General features: G+C 40.2%; 3 protein-coding genes across 3 annotated transcripts; 2 read left to right on the top strand and 1 right to left on the bottom strand.

The window, feature by feature from the left end:
* Nucleotides 1–25: 25 nt before the first annotated feature.
* Nucleotides 26–1,663, bottom strand: LOC141829485 (xylan O-acetyltransferase 1-like). Its single transcript, XM_074716966.1, has 5 exons — nucleotides 1,200–1,663; nucleotides 991–1,162; nucleotides 707–906; nucleotides 473–628; nucleotides 26–389 (listed from the first exon to the last, which is right to left on the bottom strand). The coding sequence occupies exons 1-5, from the start codon at nucleotides 1,661–1,663 to the stop codon at nucleotides 26–28; spliced, it is 1,356 nt and encodes a 451-aa protein (XP_074573067.1).
* A 2,361-nt stretch (nucleotides 1,664–4,024) lies between these two features.
* LOC141829460 (monothiol glutaredoxin-S12, chloroplastic) lies at nucleotides 4,025–8,040 on the top strand. Its single transcript, XM_074716930.1, has 2 exons — nucleotides 4,025–4,520; nucleotides 7,323–8,040. The coding sequence occupies exons 1-2, from the start codon at nucleotides 4,092–4,094 to the stop codon at nucleotides 7,827–7,829; spliced, it is 936 nt and encodes a 311-aa protein (XP_074573031.1). The 5' UTR covers nucleotides 4,025–4,091; the 3' UTR covers nucleotides 7,830–8,040.
* A 361-nt stretch (nucleotides 8,041–8,401) lies between these two features.
* LOC141829844 (cysteine-rich receptor-like protein kinase 43) lies at nucleotides 8,402–11,591 on the top strand. The gene is made up of 4 exons (XM_074717337.1): nucleotides 8,402–8,421; nucleotides 10,291–10,514; nucleotides 10,738–11,132; nucleotides 11,213–11,591. Exons 1-4 carry the CDS (start codon nucleotides 8,402–8,404, stop codon nucleotides 11,513–11,515), a joined length of 942 nt encoding a protein of 313 aa, XP_074573438.1. The 3' UTR covers nucleotides 11,516–11,591.
* Nucleotides 11,592–13,651: the final 2,060 nt, after the last annotated feature.

Genomic DNA, 13,651 nt, shown 5'->3' with positions numbered 1-13,651 from the left:
TTGAATTAAGAATTGTGAGTTTGTATCAGCGACGGCGAATGGCGGAGAGGAGGTGGGCGGAGAGGACTTGGTTCCAGGCGTCGGGGAGGCCGGGGAGGCACCAATGGATGCAGTCGGCGAACTCGGCCGGCCGCGCCTGCTGCTCCGGCGTCAGCAGCCGGCCGCCCTGCCGCACCGTGAACACGGAGGCGTGCGCGTCCTTGCGCCGCTCCGACATCGCCGTGACGTCGACGAAGCCCACCGGCACGCGCCGCCCCGGCGAACCGAGCACCCTCTTGGCCACCTCGAACATCTTCATGTCCGTGCCCGGCACGACGCCGGCCATGTCCGCGATCGGCTGCGTCTCCTTGGCGCACTTGATCCCCGCCGCGTTGCCCCAGAACGAGCTCCTGCGTCGGCGATCAAAAACGGCGCCTTGGCATCAAACAGTCCTCATCGTGAAATCGTGCTGATCTCAATCTCGATTACTTACTCGAAGTGAATGGGAGACATGCTCATGAAGAAGACGGACGCCTTGACGGGGTCAACGTTGCGATCCAGCCAGTTCGTCAGCGTCCCCAGCACTCTCTCGTAAGCTTCGTACCTCAGAATCGGATCATGGTCCGTCCAGTTCTTCGCCCCTGGTCGGCTGCTCAATTTGCCAAGCAAATTACAGTCAAAAGAATCGATGGCGAGCGATCGGTTAGAACTTAGAAGTGGAACTCACAGGACGCGCATCTCGAGGGTGTTCATCCACCAGATGTAGGTATTGAAGACCAGCACGTCCGCCCCCTTCCAGTGGACTGCGTGCTTCTCGATGGCGTCGGCGTCGATGATCCGCGCGGCGATGCTGTGGAAGTTGGGATCGTCGGAGTTGGACTCCACCAGGAACGGCGCCCAGTAGAACTCGATCGACGCGTCGTAGTCCTGGATTGGTTTCAGATCTCGCCCAAATCAGCTAGTTCATCGATCGGTCGATCCGTCGATCGGTACGGAAGGAATTTGTGGTACCTTTGCGGTGAAGATGATTCGGGATCCGGCGACCCGTCGGCTCCTCCCCTCGGGCGGCACCGCCGCCTGGATCAGGCAAACCAGGGACTCCCACTGGTTTCGATTGATGGAGTCGCCGACGAACAGCATCCGCTTCCCCCGGAGCCGCTCCAGCAGCTGCTTCGCGTCGAATCTGTTGAATCCGAGCCGGTCGGGCGTTGGGTGAGTACTTGGGTAAGGAGCAACCGGCGGGCTGCCACCGCCACTTCTGGTACGCCGCTTCCCGGCGGCCGTTCTGCAAGCACGACATCTGTCGCGAGAGGTCCTGGCAATCCTCCTCCCGGTAGAGCGGGTACTCCACGTCGTCGAACACCCACTCGCCGCGCGCGAGGTCGCACGTCTCCGGCACGCCGCCCACCGCCTCCGCCGTCAGGTTCGCGCCGGCGATTTCCGACCGCGGTTGGGTGAGGCCGGCGTCGGGTATTTCCAGGGTTTTTTTCTGCCACGGCGAGAGGCGGGCCATGGTGCCGATGTCGCCGACGTAGGTGATGAGGCCGAAGAGCGAGATGGTGAGGACGACGGCGTAGATGGAAAAGCTGCTGCCTTTCTTCGTGTACGAACCGAGGAGCTTTGCCACCGGAAGCGTCGGGTCCGGAGGCGGCCCGAATAGCAGTTTCCGGCGAGGGGTTTGCATGGCGACAGTGAAGGAGTTGGCCTGAGGGCGAGCTGGTGAGGCGGTTCTGCTCGTGCCCTTCCCCTATGGCCGTGCGTCTTTAAATAGCGAGGGAAGTAAGCTCTTGGTCAACGATCGTCATGTGGTCAATGGCCTTTAAAGTTGAGAAAAATAACACTTTACTCACTAAAGTTTTGAAAATTACTCAATACAATTAAAATATAGTAAACTTTGATCAGATATTAAAATAAAGTGATGAGTTTATACGTGATCAATAAATTTATTGAGTGAGATATATTATTATTACTATAATATTTATTTAGTTAGTATAGTGTATTCAACTTTTAGAATTGAAGAGATTTGAGTGCAAAAAATATATTCTTTTAAAAAATTTCTTGTATTTTTTTTATAATTATAAGCGATAAAATCGTCTATCACATTATATACAAAATAATTTACTTGCACGTTCTATACCAAATAAAATATCACAATATTTTTTTATACATCTAAGTGATGAAAAATAAATAATATTTTTTACATATCCATCTAGTTTATTATTTTTTTTAAAAAATAATAGAAGGTAAAATTTTTAAGAGCGGATCTAGAATTTTAGATTTGGGGCTGCAAATTTTAAATGTAACTTCAATAATAAAAAATACAATAATAATTTAGTCATCGAGAGAACTTGAACTCAAATTGTGTAAAAAATGAAATATATATAATAATAATATATTAATATTATTAAAGAGAGGAGGGGTGACGGTCGTGATCCCGATCAACCCTCGTATAAGGGTAAATCTAAAAGCGTTGGCTAAGAGCGAATCTAGGATTTTAGATTTTGGGATTGTAAATTTTAAATATAATTTTCAATGATAAAAATACAATAATGAAATGTCATCCAGAGAACTCGAACTCGAATTGTGTAAAAAAATGAATTTTATCATTAGACAAATTATACATATTTATCTTTGAAGAGGTCGAATGACAAATAATAAAAATAAATATAATATATTAATATTATCAAAGCGGAGGGGGAATAGTGGTCTCGGTCAACTCTCATATAAATTTGTCTTTGGGGCTCACAACAGGCGACCCAATCTTCCATGGGAGGGAGTTCATTTTGTAATGCATAATGCACCATAGTTGAGATTCAAATTTTAGATGCCTAAGAGATTATGTGCCACTGCATCATAACTCGAAGGTGAGTAAGATATTAATACTAATAGAAGGGGTAGCATGATAATAATTTTAAAAATATTTCAAAATACATTTTCCATTTAAAATTAAATTATTTAAATTTATAGAAACATGCTTGGGCTAAATATAGATTAGTCGTTTTGAGCGTATACCTTTTGATTGTGAAGGAAGTTGAAAATATGGTAAACAAGTCAACATTTCGGTCCTCTTTTCCTTTTTGAAAAAATAGGAAAAACTCAACTTTAATTGACTAAGAAAACAAAAGTCAACTTTCACGTGGACGAGGCACACTAAGGAGAAAGGCTACGTTGACCATATTTTTTAGTTGAAAACTATACATTCCTTCCAAAAATAGTTACAATCATTTTCTTTAAACTAAGCGGATTAGATGATTAATTAAGTCCTATATGAGTTAAATATAAATCAATATTTTCCCAATATATAAAAAACTAATTTATTATGATTTAAAAATCTTAAAACAAATATACTGTTTCATTCAAATAAAATTTAAGGAAAAAAATAGAGAAAATGAGATTAATGGAAAAATCTAGAAGTTGGAGTTTCAACCAACTTCAATAGAAAGGAATCAAATACACACACAAAAAGTCGGTCACTGGGGTCCACACGATGTACATCGACCCACCAATGTGGCCGGCTCACCTCTGGAATAGTAGGCATTGGCTTTGCACCGGCTACACTACCAAAAGCGTTGTCAACGTCGTTGACTTTCATTAAAAATTAATCGTAATTATTAATTTTATATTCTAGGATATTTTATAATTTAAAAGATAATACCATATAACATTTAAAATTATAAAAAATGATAATTTATTTTATTTTAATTTTAGAAATATTAATTATTTTAAAAATAGTCAAATACGTTATTTTTCAGTTTTTAACCCAATTTGGGTATTTAAAGATTATTTTATTTGTTTTTTATTTTAAAAAAAAAATGGGATTATGATTATTTTATTTTATGACAGACCGGATTGGACTCAACCCGTTATATTAAAGAAACAGGCCAACTGAGCCTGACACGGTCCCGGTCCGATTTGACAGATTTTGCCGTGAGGATCCGATAATCGGATGAACCGGAGTCATAAATTTGGAACCTCACCCGATTTGGAATTCAGTGTCTCGCTCGGCCCGTTGGGCTTAAAAAAAGACTGCAAGGCTTACGATCTCGTCAGTCTCGCCGCCTTCTTCGAGGAAGGGGATAGCAGAGCGGTAGAGCTCGCCTCCCTTCGTAGCCATGGCGTCTTCCTCTCTGCACCTTCTCTCCGCGCCTCAATCCCTAGCATCCTATCCTTCTCCCTCTTCCCGATTTACCAAACCCGTATCTTTCGCGTTCTCTTCTTCTCGCTCTCCCCTTTCCGCTTCGATGTCTTTGATTCGTTGTCCGTCGTACGTGGGATCCGCTTTCTCCGCTCCGGATCGCAGAAGAGGAGGGCGCCGTCGCTTTCCTTTCGTTTGCGCCGCGCTCGGGAAGCTCTCGGAGGCGGAGCTCGTCGCAGTGCCCAAAGGACCTGGAGAGTTGGACGGTAAGTTCCCATCCGGCGCTGGCGTGTACGGGATCTATGATAGGGATGGGGAGCTACAGTTTGTAGGTATTTCCCGAAACGTCGCGAGCAGCATCGCCAGCCACTCCAAGTTTGTCCCTGATCTCTGCCACTCGGTCAAGGTATTCTCTTGTTGCGTGAAGTAACCTAACTGCTTGGTCCCAGAAATTGTATTGATTGTAAATCAGTTTTCAATTTTTGCCTGCCAAGTTTTGATTTTTTTAGTGTAATAGGAAAAGTTAGGGCTAATAATTCCTAAGTAGTCTGCTACTCTCCTCTATCTAAATTTATTATTCACCTACGCACAGTAAACCTATTTCAGCCTTAGACCACAAGCACCCAATAGGTGTTGTAAAGGTTGCTTTTAAACAAATTATAATATGGAGCTTCAAGATATTTACACTACTGTGAATGATATGTATAGTTTTGCAATTGTGAGGTAGTCAGTTTAAGCCTTCTTTACCTTCCTAGATCAGTCAATGATATTTTTTTGTACTAGCATCAATTTGGCATTTGGATCCATTTGCCCCAACATACTATTTATTTTAAACATATCAAGTATGTACTTGTTTGGGAGATGTAAATGTATCCTATAAAAATTTTATCTAGGAAAATAATTGGTTAGATTCTTAGTCAATAGTGCCAATGCATATAGATTTTCACTCTGATTTCTACATAATTTGGATTCTTAGTCAATAGTGCCAATGCAGATAGATTTTATTCTTTTCTACATAATTTCACCTAATATCTTCCACATAGGCAATAAGACAACAAAAAGAATATGCTTTCCAAGTGGAATGGGAAGATGATAATAAATAATCTAGGATATTTTCATCATCCTAACCTGAAGTAGAGACAAATTATTATTATTTTTGAATCATGCTAGGGGATTACTTCAATCTGTAGAAGGATTTCTTTAGTTACATACTAGATCTTACTAGATCATTCTGTTGTTGGCAATATCCAGTGGCTGCTCCATCTATACTTTCAGTAAAGTTATCATGAAGAAAATCATTGTTGACATTCAACTGGTCAAGGGGCTACTGAAGGAAAGTTGCTAATGTAAGGAATAGTTGAACTGAAAAAATTTTAGCCATAAGTGTAAAGGTATCCAAATAATCGGATGAATTCTTTAGCCACCAGTTGAGCTTTCAATCAACTCACAATGCTTGTGGTGATGTTTTCATTGTAAATACCCATTTTCAACATACTGTGGATTTACTAGGAGGAAGGGGTACTGCTTCCACACAAATATTAAAATGCAATACTTGGATCTTCTTTTTGACCATCTAGTCTGTTCCCAACTTGAATGTGAGAGCGCCTTTGAAATAGCCTTAGGAAGTGTGATGCCAAATAAGAAATATAGGGAGACTAGCTAGGTGACAATGTAACATAAGATAGGAAATAAGAAATGCGATGAAATAGAACTATAAAGTGCTTTTGGAAGAGCAATAAAAGTTCAGAATTTGAGGTTGAATCTGTAGTAAAAGGTGGTGCTAGGTGAACGGTAGGGTTTCATGGTTGTCTGCTGCAGGTGGGAACGGGAACATTGTTCTATTTCACCTGTCAATCGGGATTGCAAGGCGTCATTCACAGATTGCAAGTGGATGCAGATAGAGCGATGGGACCAGGTCTGTAGGTGGGAGAAGCTGTTGGACTGGTCCTCAGAGAAGGCTGATGGAGAAGTTGGTGTTCTGGTAGAAAGCTGATGGCTTGGCTCTGATTAGGGAAAATTACGGTTAATAATACTTAGGTTGTCTCCTCTATTTATTATTCGATATTTTAGATATTTCAATTGTGTAAATTTTGAATCAATTTCATTTGTTGCTCCTTTTGATGAATCTTCTAAAATCCACTTTAAGTAACAAATTTTTTTTTTTTGTGTCTGATCACAAAAGGGTATCATAATATAATAAACCTCATATTTACAATATTCAGATAGATAGAGGTCCCTAACAATTATCAATTAAGATATAAAAGATCCTTTGACTTTTTGTCTGTTCTTCAGGCTTTTTTGTGCGTTCAATCGATAGCTGTAATACACACACACACACGTTCAATCTGTGTGGAATTTTATGAATCTGAAGTCATAAGAGGAATAAGTTGTCATCTAGGAATTTTGTAAAAGGTCAACGGAAGAAGATTGTGTGTGTGTGTCAGGTTTACCAGTTTGAAATTTCTATATTTTTTGAGCTATTCCTTTGTTTGGAACGATGAGCGTTTGAGAATTTCATTTAAGGGATTTGCCCATCCAACACATCCAAAGGAAAAACCCCAAGTATACTCAGTAAACCACCATTAGAAATGGGATTTGTCCTAACTTTTGAGAAAAAAAAAACAAGAATTGTTTGTATTATTGAAATTTCTTTTCACTTTAATGGGAATTCTTTTCCTATGATAATTGGTTCCAAATAAGCTGGAAAATTTCAATATAGCAACTCCCTAAAACATTATGGTAGCTTAAAGTTTCATGTATTACAATGATCAAGTGCTGAGTGTAGGATTGAACCCTTAACCTTTGTCAATTAGCATAGCATTGAGTGCCTAATTGCCATTATGATAGTGTATCGTCAAATTTTTCTTACTCTTGCTAACCCTTCTTAACTGATTCAACTATTATAAGAGAACAACTTGATTAGTTTATAATACTTCCTAAGGTGTCATTATTTGCATTCTGTTTGCTTATCTTGATCAAAGAGATTGATCTTTGCTGTATGATTCAAAATTCATGATCTTCACCTTATGGTTGTAATCTCTTGTACCTTTTAGCGGCTAGTCGATCGATACAAGCTATCATATTATTTAGTAATCACCCCATGCAGAGCTGTGGCTAAGCATGCCCACATATGTTATAGTGCAATGCTAAACAACCAGACTTAGCACCATGTTAGTTTTGGATTAGTCATTGGACCTTGTTGTTGCAGATAGGTCTAGTAGACGAGGCTGAACCCGACCGAAATGTTCTAACCAGTGCCTGGAAATCATGGTTGGAGGAGCATATTGCAGCCTCTGGGAAAGTCCCACCTGGGAACCAATCCGGAAACAACACATGGGTAAGGCGACCGCAAAAGAAGCCTGACCTGCGCCTAACGCCCGGTCGCAACGTTCAACTGACCGTGCCTCTAGAGCAGCTCATCGACCTGCTGGTGAAGGAGAAAAAGGTGGTTGCATTCATCAAAGGGTCTCGAAGTGCTCCTCTTTGTGGTTTCTCACAGAAGGTGATCGGAATACTGGAGTCCCATGGCATTGATTTTGAATCGGTCGATGTGCTAGACGAGGAGTACAACAACGGGCTGCGGGAAACTCTCAAGAGCTACAGCAACTGGCCGACGTTCCCGCAGGTCTTCGTCAACGGGGAGCTTGTCGGAGGATGCGACATCATCTCTTCCATGGCCGAGAAGGGGGAGCTGGCTGAGCTTCTGCAGAAGTAGCATCACTAGCATCAGCTCTTCATAGTTCAGTGGCTTCCCACACTTCTGATGCAAGATTATCGATAATTCAGTGCATTTATCGAACTGTTTAAATGCTCAGTTTTGATTTTTTTTTTCAATTTTTGTAATGGTGACTGTCAAAGTCATGTTGTTCTGTTTGATCGTTGTATGATTGTAATGATAATACAATAACCTTATTAATTAGTGATAACATGATGAAAAATATATATTAATAGTAGAAAACTATGAGAAAAGGGAGCACTTGATATCTTGATTTAGTTTCACATAATTACTTATGAACTAATGGAGTAAGTAAATTTTGGTGCCTTAAGAGAGTAGAGCACCACAAACTTCCATGGACGTTCTTGAGCTAATTTAATGAACAGTGATAGGTAGAAACATCATGCCAAACAAAAGCGAAAGAACTCTTTGACGTAGAGTTGTCAATTTAGATTATGTCTGTTGAATTATCCATTTTATTAAATAATTTAAGTTGGTTGAGTTAATATTTTATTAATATATTTTAAGATGGGTCTAAGTCAATTGTGGATTGGTCTGTCTGGGATCGCAATATGTACGGGTCGGTCCTGAGGTAGGTTTATATTAACTCATGGATTTAAAAATTTATTTTTAAAAAAATTTAAAATAAAAGTGAAAATTTTAATGGGGTTTTGAGGTTAACTCACTTAATCCGCAATCAAATTTAAAATTTTTTATTTGTTTGATGGACTGGTATGCTTAACTCACCTAATTGGCAATCCAAATGTAAAAATTTTAATCTAACATATATATATATATATATTTTATTTTTTAATAGATCCATGGGTTCACCGTCTAACTCGCAACTCATCTTAAATTAAATTGGATTAGAGATTTTCTAATCTACCTTGTCTCATCATATATGATGAGTTTTTGATGGTTGACGTGTCCCCCTATGAGTTGTCATGTTTGACCATACTACCTTTATGTTAAACAATAAGAGAGGAAAAGGTTCCCTAGGCACAGTGTGGTGGTAAACAGTAAAATGAGATAATCATGCAACAAGAGTTCAATTTTCTCGCAAAGTATATTATCAACTTGCGGTGCTTCAACTATTAGTGATGTTGGGTTGTTGAGTCAAGAACCACCTGTAGGTGATTTGTTAGAATAAATTATTCATTTTCAAAATTAATTGGATCATAAGAATTAATAATAATAATAATAAAAGAAAAAGGTAGGTATTAGTTATTGAAACATGATCTTGGTTGCTTTTAAGTGATGTTGAGTTATTCGACCTTTTGTTGGTGAAGTGTAACATCACTTTAGAATAAATCTGAGTAGCAAATTTTAATTTTAAAATAGAAGCACCAAAAGGTTTTAAAGCTTCAAATTTGTATTTGTAGAAAAATGTTTATCGTAGAAAACATGATGGACATTAATATTAAACATTATTCAATGATACGATAAACTAAATATTTCTTCAAAATTCACTAACTTTTTATATTTTAACGTTCGAATTTTAATAAATTACAGTCTATGTTTTTGTTTTGACAAAACGCACCAATTGTAAATTGTGATGAAAGCAGCTTCATTGATAATTTTCATCTTGATCTAAGAATGTGATACTGCTGCGAAGATTAAGTTTAACTTCTAATTTTATGGGAATTTCTGGGGTTAAATGTAAAAGATAGCTAAGTTAACTTGGATAAAAATGAAAAGAGAATGTTAAATTATACAAATTATCAAAAAGACACTTCAGCATATGTTTTATCTTGAAAATATTTATTATTATAGTAATTATTCGATAGCTATTATATAGTATAAGAATCTATTTTTTAACTACTACAACATGTTTGAGATTTAGAGTTTAGTTTCATTAAACTATAATAGATAATTTTATCGCTGAGAACTGCGTAGAAAGTCAGGGAAGAACAATAAAGAAAATTGTACTATAAGAAAGTCATATAGGACTGGTTGGTCAGAGTTGAAGATAAGATTGTTATTTTTTATTTAATCTTTTCATTTCAAAGATTATTTCTGTATAAATTAATCTTTTAATAAGAAATTAATTTTTTTTTATCATTTAGATAAATTTATGATATGTATTTTAAATGTGGATTGTAAATATAGATTATACGAGAAAGAACTTTAATATTGATTGTACGTAAATATAATCATGGGATCTTAATAAATTTTTTAAAATATTAACGATGGAATTAATGATCGAAATCATATCCGATCGCTAAATGTAGCGAATTCTAATTCGATCACTACATTTAGCGACCGAATATGTGATTTCGGTTGCTAATGTAGCGACTGAAATCATATCCGATCGCTAAATGTAGCAACTGAAATCATATTCAGTCACTAATGCCCAGTTTACTTGGAGGTGCGGAAACTGCGGAAAAATTTCCCTTGCATGCATGCATCCTTCGTTTACTTGTCAAAGTTTTTAGGATGGAAAGGAAATTTGATCCATCAGCGGATCATTTTTTCCTCAAAACTTGTCCCCCCAAAATCGGGCGGAACACGACGGACGGACGAAAAATAAAACGCTCTCGAAACCCACCCGATTCTTCTCCTCCTCACCCGATTCTTCTCCTCATCTGCCGCCGGCGCACCCGATTCTTCTTCTCCTCTGCCGCCGGCGTGTCGCAGAAGGTGTGGAGCAGGGCGTCCCCGACTCGCATAAGGTCCTCTTCTCCAGTAAGCACCACCGCCATTAACCCTTCTCCTCCCTCGTTCTCCTCCCTCTGCTTTTCCTCTTCTTTTTGGTTGTTCTTCATCAAATTCAGGCCTCGTCCCTCAGGTTTCCTCTTCCGATCTTCGTCAAGATCTGAATTTCATTTTCAAAGATTCAATCTTTCTCCCCTTAAAATCTGAAAAACGATTTTTTTTTCTTTCTTTCGGTTGGTGATGGATTGAGCAGGAGAAGAAGGGAGGAAGGCGGAGCTGGACTGGGCGCGGCGGTACCAGGTGATCCTTGGGGTGGCGCGGGGGCTGCTCTACCTCCACAAGTCGGCCCACACCACCATCATCCACCGCGACATCAAGGCCAGCAACATCCTGCTCGACGGCCGGTGGACGCCCAAGATCGCTGACTTCGGCATGGCGCGGCTGTACTCGGAGAACCAGACGCACGTCAACACTCGCGTCGCCGGCACCAATGGCTACATGGCCCCCGAGTACGTCATACACGGCATCCTCTCCGTCAAGGCCGACGTCTTCAGCTTCGGCATACTCTTGCTCGAGATCGTCGCTGGCCGCAAGAACACCGCCTTCGCCCCACTACCAGACCCCGACGCCGACAATCTCCTCGAATGGGTATACGATACGATCTTTAACGGGTACTTTATGGAATCGCACTCGTTTTTTTTTTTAACCAAATCGTGTTCTTTTATCAGGCGTGGAAGCTTTATGAAAAGGGGAAGAGCCTGGACCTGTTGGATCGGGCCCTGTCGCTGGCGATCACCGCCGCCGACGCGGAGCAGGTGGCGATGTGCGTGCAGTTGGGGCTCCTCTGCACGCAGACCGACCCGAAGCATCGCCCCGGGCTCCTCTGCACGAAGAGCGTCCTCGTCGCACTGTCGCAAAAGCCAGCGACGACGGCGTTGGAGGAGCCGATGAGGCCCGGGATTCCTGCTGGATGGTGGCGGCGACGAGGTCCCTGCGGAACGCGAGTCCTCCGTTTACTCTGCACGGGGTAGAGATTTCCTTTCTCCTCCCTAGGGATTTATTTTCCCTAGGGATTCTTTTCTTTTCTTCATCCATTGTATGAAGTAAACATAGGCTAAATGTAGCGGCCGAATTGGAATTCGATCGTTAAATATAGTGGCCGAATTGGAATTCGATCGTTAAATATTGTCGAATTGAAATTCGTTCACTAAATCCAATTACAATAAAATTTTTAATGATTTTTTCATCGATTGTTAATCGGATTTAGCGACCGATTAACGATCAAAAATTCGATCGCTAATCAGTATTATGTATTTTAAATATGGATTATAAATATAGATTATACGAGAAAGAACTTTAATATTGATTGTATGTAAATATAATCATGGGATCTTAATAAATTTTTTAAAATATTAACGACGGAATTAGCGATCGAATTAGAATTCGATCGCTACATTTAGCGACCGAATATGATTTCGGTCGCTATATTTAATTAGTGATTGAAATCATATTCGATCGCTAAATTAAGTGACGAAACGTGAAAATCGATCGCTAAATTTAGCGATCAAACTAGAATTCCGTCGCTAAACTTAGCGATCGAAATCATATTCGGTCACTAAATGTATCGGCTGAATTGAAATTCGATCGTTAAATAAGCGTTCGCTAAATTTAGCGACGGAACGTGAAAATCGGTTGCTAAATTTAGCGACCGAATTAGAATTCCGTCGCTAAATTTAGCGATCGAAATCATATTCGATCGTTAAATGTAGCGACCGAAATCATATTCAGTCACTAAATATAGAGGCCGAATTAGAATTTGATTGTTAAATATAGCGATCGAATTGAAATTCAGTCGTTAAATCCAATCACGATGAATTTTTTTATCGGTCATTAATTGGATTTAGCGATCGATTAACGACCAATGGCGAATTTAAAGCTAACGACCTGATGAACACCAGAATCTGAACCCACAAGTGAGAATTAAAGGCTTCTGATACGAGTTGGCCGGACTTCTTCATCTCTCCGCCGCTATTAAGCCTTCGCCGAATATAACTTCCCTTCCGCTATTAAGCCTTCACCGAGTATAACTTCACTTGCTAGTGACAACAGATTATATAGGAAAATATCAACGTCATGTGATGTTGCCATTCGGTTACGTGATGCTGCCATTCGGTTACGTGAGATCTGTTTTCGCCGATTTGGTTACGTGAGATTTGCTTTCGCCACTCCGGAACGTACATGAGATTCGCGACCGAATTAGAATTCCGTCGCTAAATTTAGCGATCGAAATCATATTCGGTCGTTAAATGTAGCGACCGAAATCATATTCGGTTACTAAATATAGAGGTCGAATTGGAATTTGATCGTTAAATATAGCTTTCGAATTGAAATTCAGTCGTTAAATCCAATCACGATGAATTTTTTATCAGTTATTAATCGGATTTAGTGATCGATTAATGACCAATGGTGAATTTAAAGCTAACGACCCGATGAACACCAAAATCTGAACCCACAGGTGAGAATTAAAGGCTTCTGATACGAGTTGGCCGGACTTCTTAATCTCTCCGCCGCTATTAAGCCTTCGCCGAATATAACTTCACTTCCGCTATTAAGCCTTCGCTGAGTGTAACTTCACTTGCCAGTGACAATAGATTATATAGGAAAATATCAACGTCATGTGATGCTGCCATTCGGTTATGTGAGATCTGCTTTCGCCGCTCTGGAACGTACGTGAGATTCGCTTTCGATAATATCCCTATATTTTATCTCTACGCTCAATGTAGTTATGACAGATTGCTTCCTTCCTCTCGTAAGGAATCTCAGATTTCCATACAAAGGGCATACATTCCAGTGTGGATATCTTATTTGTGGAGGAACCTACCTAGTCTCTGTTAGTGTAACCTTATCTTGATACAAGAAACCATTACCTGAAGCATTCTTAGATAGCAGTATCAATGAGTCATGCTCAACATGCCAAAGACATGCCGAGCTGGGTGTGACCGAACTCTTTTCACATTGTACTTGTGGTAGCTTAGCAAAAGGAGGGTCAGGCCAGCCCAAGATTGAGCTCGGAAGCAGTTGAGTCGTGCCTGTTCCAAAGCTCGAGCTTGGGCCTTGAGAAATCAGATCGCGCCTAATTTGGTGCAAGCTTGCTAGTCACCATTATT

The sequence above is a fragment of the Curcuma longa genome, chromosome 5 (assembly GCF_044706935.1).
Source record: "Curcuma longa cultivar G26 ecotype Majalengka, Jawa Barat chromosome 5, ITB_CL_G26_1.1, whole genome shotgun sequence".
NCBI classification, from domain to species: domain Eukaryota; kingdom Viridiplantae; phylum Streptophyta; class Magnoliopsida; order Zingiberales; family Zingiberaceae; genus Curcuma; species Curcuma longa.
The sequence above is the reverse complement of the archived record's forward strand: the minus strand, read 5'-3'. Positions and strand labels throughout refer to the sequence as shown.

Bases quoted from the DNA above. Each gene is read 5' to 3' on its own strand.
- LOC141829485 (XM_074716966.1), bottom strand. From the start codon at position 1,663: ATGCAAACCCCTCGCCGGAAACTGCTATTCGGGCCGCCTCCGGACCCG. The intron at 907-990 runs GTACCACAAATT...AAACCAATCCAG, and splicing joins GAATCATCTTCACCGCAAAG to GACTACGACGCGTCGATCGA. The intron at 629-706 runs GTGAGTTCCACT...CAAATTGAGCAG, and splicing joins ACCCTCGAGATGCGCGTCCT to CCGACCAGGGGCGAAGAACT.
- LOC141829460 (XM_074716930.1), top strand. From the start codon at position 4,092: ATGGCGTCTTCCTCTCTGCACCTTCTCTCCGCGCCTCAATCCCTAGCA. The intron at 4,521-7,322 runs GTATTCTCTTGT...TTGTTGTTGCAG, and splicing joins ATCTCTGCCACTCGGTCAAG to ATAGGTCTAGTAGACGAGGC.
- LOC141829844 (XM_074717337.1), top strand. From the start codon at position 8,402: ATGTACGGGTCGGTCCTGAG. The intron at 8,422-10,290 runs GTAGGTTTATAT...TTGATCCATCAG, and splicing joins ATGTACGGGTCGGTCCTGAG to CGGATCATTTTTTCCTCAAA. The intron at 11,133-11,212 runs GTATACGATACG...TTCTTTTATCAG, and splicing joins CCGACAATCTCCTCGAATGG to GCGTGGAAGCTTTATGAAAA.